We start from the raw sequence: 7,376 nt of genomic DNA, 5'->3' as shown, positions 1-7,376 counted from the left end.
AGTTTGGAGTAGTTATTTGGTCATACAGACAGTGAGCAAACTTCATAAATCTAGTTTCCTCACTTTATGCACTAAGTGCCTTGCGTTACAACTGGGTGGCAAAATGCATTCTTCAGGGGTGCTCAGCACCCTTCCCTCCTCCAGCTGCACTGAGTGGCAATTACAGGGTCTCTGAAAAGCTGAGTCCTCTACTTGAGATGCCTTGACCTGAGATGCCAGGCTACAGCCACCTACACTGGAAAACCTGAGTGCGAATCAGTGCTCTGGAGAGAGGACAGCCTGTGGGAGGGGAGTGCCAGAAAGCTCATAAGCATGTCTGACACATTGGTGTTTTGCAACAAGAAATGAACATTGCATGTATAGATCACTTACTGTAATGGGGGTGGGAGTTTTGCTAGGGTGTCCTGAGTTCAATCGATTAGTTTCCCTCCCAAGGCACAAATTAATGCAAATTTTACTCATTTACATTTCTCTTGCTGACATGTTTCTTGGTATTGATCCAAGTTCTTTTGCTTATGTGTCCATGTCTCTTTTAATGATATAGTCCCATGGTTATTGCCTCTCTTCTCTCTTCTTTGGTACTTTTTTGCACTCCCAGGTGGCCTGCTTTGCTTTTTAACCTCTCCACTTTTTTTTTTTTTTCTCTTCTTTTTTTTCCCTGTTGCAGATGGTAGAAGCAATGCAATAAACCCACAGAGAGATCTGCAGCCCAGTGGTCAGGGAAGGGCAACTCTGTTCCCTTCATTCCCTGAGCAGTCAGGAGGAGGCAGGGTCTTCAGTCATCCCCACTCCACTTGCTGGCCAGAGGAGAGGAGATGTAGAGATGTCTTTAGGAGCAGCGAACCCTACAGCCACGCTACATCTGCAGATGCCATGCCTCAGATAGCCCTCTCATATCCCTGATGTGAAGAATTCCTCCTGGGCTGGTGCAGCTGTGCCTTGTCCCACCAGCCAGCTGGACTTTACAAGCTCTCCCTTCGCTATGTGTGGACATTTACTTCTTGTGATGTTTTTTGCTTAAGGAGGTTGAAAGAAGCTGAAACTGTGACATGAGCTATGCAAGCTACCATGCACAGGTGGGTAGATACATAGTGTGTGTCCATGGACATGACCAGCAGCTTTAAGAATCATTTTCTTTAACTGCAAACCACTTTCAAGCCTGAATCTGTCCCCAGTACAAATGCTGCGAGTACTACGTGGATGAACAGTATTCGTATATGGCAGAAGATAGTTTGTTCTTAGAGGTAATTCCCTCTGCTATCTCTGAAACTGGGTGTGATTTCAAAAAGCTGTCAATGTGTCACACACTCCTTACCCAGAGGAAATATATGACCTTACCCTTGCTGTTACTAAAGTCAATCAGAAATTTTGCTGCTAAGACTGGTGTAAGCTGGGAAGCTGATGTGTCTCTGACATTGTTAACAGCTGGAAAGGACTAACTACAGTTACACAGTAACTACAGGCAGGGCCATAGCCAGTATACCAGGATGTGCAATTTCTGATTTCCTGAAACGAGTAATTCATTAGTTATATGAGTTATTTTGGGGGTTCTGAAATGAAATAGAGTGAGGGAAAGCCTGTCTTCCACTTTGACATTCTGCTTCCCTCTCAGATTTCTACTTCAGATCCTACCTAGGAAAGGATGAATGTTACAGCAAATGTTACAGCAAAGATAAGCTTGGAGTGCTCTGCAGCACTCGTCACCTGAACCGGAAAAGTTTTCGAAGTAATGAAACTGAAACAGACTGGTCGTAAACTTGTCTTGCTATAAACTGCGCAGGCAGGAAAACAGAAAAGGGTTGTCTACCTGCAGAGCCGTGGGAACAAATTAATAGGCTGAATATTTCCCTTTAGTTTCTCACTTTACCTTCTGGTTTTGTTTAGATTTTTTTTTTTTCTCCACAGCACTTGCAAGTTCCCTTTCCTTTAGCAGCAGCACATAGATCCCCACAGCACAGCATGCTTCACAGAACTGTCCTGTCTCCAAGTATAACCTTACTCTTGTTCTAGTGCCTCTCCAAAAAGCACAGAAAGAAAAAGAAAACCACTATTAATAATCCTCTAGTCTGACCTTTACATTTTCTTGGTATATTACATTCTCAGGGGTGTGCTCATCAGAAGGATGAACTCTCAGTCACAGAGGAAAAGACATTACAGCAGTGGAGACAGAAAGTGAGTCATGTGGGCATCTCAAGCATAATGCAAGATTGATTAATTTCTGCAGTGTGCAGCAACTGTTTCTGAAGCTTGGGCTCATAGTGATGTTTAAAGTGAACTTATCTGCTGGGTAATGATTTAATTTGTACACTTACTAATTGTTGTAACAGCCAGGCAGCAGGGTATTGATTAGGTGCTGTGAATGTTGCAACACAATAAATGGAAAGAAGTAGGTGTTCTCTCCCTTGGCTCAGGTGATGCCTTTCTCCAGGAACAGACCCACTGACTTTCAGGAGCACAACTTGCAGGAGTGAAGAGATAAGAACCTGACCATAGCTACCAGGTCTGGCTGAAAGTCAGTTAAATAGGGATAAATGTGTTGAAATAATTAACATCCTTCTTATGAGGGACACAAACACACAGTGTCTTCTGATGGAATAGGTGCCAATCTCCCTGGGCCTGTTCCTGTTGCGAAGCATTTGTTCATGACCCTGTCTGAGCCCAGACTCACAGATCATTTAAATACATTTCCTGAACTTTGTTCTGGCATCCCCACTCGCCGTCGCTGATTGTTCCTGGAAACACATTGGGAACAGGATGCCAGAGAGGAGGTTTGCAAAGAAGCCCCAGCTCCCTCCTGCAGTATGGGGCTGAAGGCGAGGAGTGCTGCCGCGGGCTGCGTGGTGTTTGTCGTGGCCTTCAGCAGAGGCAGGACCAGGAGCGAGGGCTCCTCCTCTGCGTCTCTGAATACCAAGCAGCCTGCTTTAAGCCTGGGTCCCAAGACTAATAAAAACTCTTGAGTGATGAGACACAAAAGATGTGCAGAGCTGGCTAACAGTGACCTCTGAGTACAGTCCGGGGCAGCTCTCCCCTCGCCCGTTCGGGTGGCAGGAACGAAGAGGCAAGAGGGAGCCACTGCAGCCTGTAATGGATGTGTTCTGCTAACACGGACTTACAGGTTTCCAAAGAGAAATTTATATCAAGATGTCTAACTCATGAGAAAGCACTGAAAGTGAGATTTCGGTTATAACCACGCAGGCTCTTAGCAGATATGCCACAGCACAGAGAGCTGCTTGGAAAGATCTAACTCCAGAGTGCAGGATGTGTGGCCAGGCCCCAGAGAATATTAGTCATATTATAAGTGAATGCTTAGAGCTGGCCGGAGATGAGTATAAAGTACAGTATGACAAAGTTGGCAGTATGTGCATTGAGCATGCTGCCGGAGGGGGGGATACTGCCACAACCACAATTATCACTCCCAGCCAGGTGAATTGATTGCAACTGAGGTAAAATTGAAGTTTGTTAAAAAACAAAACAACAGTCAGATGTGGTGCCTGCAGAATAGAGGGGGAGAGCGACAGAGCAAGCTTCGACCTTAACGTCTGCGCTGGGTGACGGCACTGATGGAGAACACAAGAAGCCACAAATACGAGTGCATATAGCAGGAAGAAAATCTGGGGCATGAAAATGGGCCGTGACTCGGTATCTCCCCCTTATTTCCAGTGGGTTGAGATCTTGTGGCAGCACACCTCCACGGCAGCTCTCTGACAGAGCAGTGGGCAGCATCCCCCCAACTCCCCGATGTCACCCCAGCTCCCAGCCTAGCTGGGGGGCGAGTGAGGGAGTAACGGGGGCCGTGAGGTGTGCACCGAGCGACATGACGGGGCCGGGGAGACACCGTCCCCCCGCCTCACACCTCGTGTCCCCCCCCCCCCCCCCCCCCCCAGCACCGGCGGCCGCCTGAGGGCCGCTCCCCTCACAAGATGGTAGCCATGGCGGCATCACGTGCGGGGGCCCGGCCGCCGAGGGGCGGGGAGGGGCGGGCGCGGCGCTCGGCAGCCCCGGCCCCGCGGGGCCGTTTAAGAGCCCGCCGGGCGCCGCCTCGCCCTGCCCGGCCCGGCCCGGCCCCAGCCCGGCGGAGAGCATGCGGTAGGGGCGGGCGGGAGGCCGCGGCACCGGCAGCATGGGGCTGTGCTACAGCCTGCGCTCCCGCCTGGCCGCGGCGCGCCCCTCGGTGCCGTACGGCGGCCGGGGCGAGGCGGACCCCCCCCCGGTGACAGCGGAGCACGGCGACCCGCAGGTGCGGCACCGGCTGCGGCAGGACCTGGTGGCCAAGGAGCGGGCGGACAAGAAGCGGAGCAAGAGCATCGACAAGACGCTGAAGGCGGAGAAGAGGGAGTACAAGCAGACGCACAGGCTGCTGCTGCTCGGTGAGCGGCGGGCGGGACGCGGCCGGCGGCTCCCCCCCGGGGGCGAACCCGGGGGGGGGCGGTCGGGGCGGTGGCTGCACCTCGAGGGGGAGACCGCAGGGGTCGGAGGGACCCCCCCCAGCCGTGGGCGGTGCTGGGGGCTGTGGGAGGTTTTCCCCCTTTTTTGAGTTTGGTTTTTATTTATTTATTTATTTATCTGTCTTCCCGTGCGCGTTCGTTCGTGGCTTGGCGTCGCCTCGCCGAGTGCTGGCGGCTTGGGGAGGTGTCGGGGCTCCGAGGTTGGTTGCAGCCCGGCGGGGCCGTGCACCTGCCTGTGCGGCAGGGCCGGGGGCTGGGCGGGGGGCACGGGGTGCTGCAGGGGGTGCCAGAGGTGCTTGGGGTGCTCCCAACACACGGCCGAGCAGAGCCGTGCATTAGCTGCCAGGTAAGTCCAGGGGGCTCGGAAATTCTCCCACTCCCCTTTCCTCAGCACGCTTCGGCTGGGACACCGACAGCACGTTGCGGAGCTCTGGACATCCTGGGGTAGCAGATGGTGCCTCAAACTTCTGCAGGCTGGGGAGCCTCCTGCCTGCTGAGGTTGGCGTGGTACCCCGTGTGATGAATGGGGAGACTTGGCCCTCTTGGTGTTATTTTATTTTATTTTATTTTAACTCAATATGTTCGTAGTCTGTATTCGAGGGGCTGAATTGCTGAGGAGCTTTAGAGAGCAGTATTGAGATGGTGTTATAAGTCTCAGTGCTAAAAGTTTTTGGTCTATAAATGTGATCCCTTGTGATGTGGCCACAGCGATACGTGCTTCTGAAGGTGTCTTCCTTCTTCTGGGGGGGTGGGCAGAGCAAGCGATCCTTGCGTGAAGGCTCTGAGCTCTGTATGCTGCAAGCGCGTTGGTGGGAAGTCACACCTCTGACCAACGTGGCTCTCCTTTCAAGAACAGGCTGCATCACAGGTATTTTAGATCTTAACTTTTTAATTTATTTCAAGTCTGTTCTGCAGTAAACAAGTGCTTGGAGAAGGAGCTGTGAGAATGGATGTCTCTTTCTTTGTAGATTAAAAACAAAACAAGAAGACTAATGCTGATGTTAATCTGCTTGCCTGTAAGTCAGGAAGGCTATCTGATGGGCTGCTGCATTTGCACTAGGCAATGTTTCAGTGGCCTGTTTTTTTTTTTTTTTTTTTTTTTTAACGTTTCTTCTAGCACATTGTGCCACGGCGCTGCTTTTTGCAGAAGTGACATTAAACATAGTGGGTTAAATGACATATCCTAGTAGCTTGAAGTTGTCCATAGTGAAGCCAAAAGAGAGAGTATTCTTTGTCAAAGTACTGATTTATAAATCTGATGGATATGAGTCAGTGTTATGCTGGCAGTGGTTTATTATATTTCAGCCTGGACTTGAATAGCAGGAAGTCACTTCTTGGCCCTCTTGTAAATCTTGGGATGCCTAAGAGACCCATTTCCCCGCGCCTTGCGCAGAGACTGTCAGTTCTCTAGTTAGCTTCCTTCCCTTGTTGCGTCTCCCTGTATCCCGCTTGTACTGTTACTCCGTGAATTTTCTATTTCTAAACTGGACCAAGAAGTTTGTTGCATGGTTGATTATGTGCATGTGCAGGTATTGCTGCTGTAGCTGAGCATCTCTGTACTGAGACATAGCCTGCATGCTTATGGATTACACCTGCTAATTATGCAGGGCAGTGAAATTGACCTGCAATCGAATGAGGGGCAGGACTGTCTAGCTTGGATTTAAAGCAGCAACTGAGTCTACTTCCAAGGAATAGAGCTAGGGTAGGGGAAAATATGCTGAAGAAGTGCAGACGAGGGATGTTTCCTCACCTGACACTGTAGGCTTAATGGCAAAAGCTTCAAAAGGTACTCAGTTTCTTGCTTGTGCTACCAACTCTTCAGGCTGATGTGCTCCTGCAGACACAGAGCAATGGTGTGAATGGTGAAGGACACTGCAGGTGGCTGCTCTTTCTCTGAGAGTGACAGAACTTAAATGAGAACTGTACCAATGCTTCAGGTCTGGTCTGTATGAGAAGTTACTTTATCTTTAAGGTACACCTGCATTAGCTCACTGCAAACATCAAGAGCTGAAAAGCTGCACAGCAAATCCAGAGTTTACTCCTGTCACATGCTTTGGTGTACAGAATGTAGTGAATGCACAGTCTGTGTCTGTGCCTGGGTGTGTTTTGTTTTGTGATGTGGATAACATACCTTAAAGCTATAAGCTCTGGTCTGTTACTTGCAATATTAGAATGCTGGTCAGTGCGACTGATGCTTGACATTCAGTTTTGCGTTTTTTTTTTTTGTTTAGACCTACTAGAGTTCCTTGCTTTGTCAGTGTTCTCAGGGATGTGCAGTGCATGTGGGTATCCCTGTCCTGTTACTCAATTTATTTTATTTCTCTTTCATTGCTTTTCAACCTTTTCTTGACATCAGGTAAATTACTAATTCCTAAAACTTCTCTTAATTTTTGTGGGACAAAGGTTTTACATCTGCTGTATCTTTGAAGCAGTAATTTGACTCCATACTTGTGGTGGTACATGAGTTTTTCCCTTTGTGCATTTCCCTTTCACACAAACAATCAGATGTGATTTCATTGGATTTTGTTTAATGCGCTGCATGTGGGTGTACCAAGTCTCAATTTAAGACTCTGCTCATAATTATGATGACAGTTCAGGGCTACTACAGTGTATTGGAGGGTGTTTTTCAGAGTGTGGGGGCTTTCTTTTTGTTTTGGGAACAGTCTTCAGCCTAAATTTGAAGTGTGCTTATGGGGGAATTTTAAACTTACGGGGGATTTTAAACTTTGCTGTAGAACAATTCCACTATGTGTGTGTCCCACTGGTGACTTTAATTTTGGTCTTCCTCAGCCTTTTTTAAGACTTGTATTATAATTCATCTTAAATTTTGTTTTTATCATATAACAAATATATGAAAACAATGTTATTCCTTTCTCTGGGGTTTTAATGTTTTTGATCAGTTAGTATTTTTCCAACAGCAACTTAAAAAAA

The 7,376-nt window shown here is 48.6% G+C and overlaps 1 protein-coding gene across 1 annotated transcript in view; it reads left to right on the top strand.

Annotated features, from left to right (window-relative positions):
- Positions 1 to 4,032: 4,032 nt before the first annotated feature.
- Positions 4,033 to 7,376, top strand: part of GNAS (GNAS complex locus) — a 150,080-nt gene continuing 146,736 nt past the window's right edge. The window contains exon 1 of the mRNA XM_082773468.1: positions 4,033 to 4,367. Within this exon, the coding sequence (XP_082629594.1) occupies positions 4,121 to 4,367 (247 nt within the window). The 5' untranslated portion in view covers positions 4,033 to 4,120. The remainder of the gene's footprint in view (positions 4,368 to 7,376) is intronic.

This window comes from Aythya marila (genome assembly GCF_965140915.1).
Source record: "Aythya marila genome assembly, chromosome: 16".
In the NCBI taxonomy this organism is placed as follows: domain Eukaryota; kingdom Metazoa; phylum Chordata; class Aves; order Anseriformes; family Anatidae; genus Aythya; species Aythya marila.
This window is presented reverse-complemented; position numbering and strand designations above follow the sequence as displayed.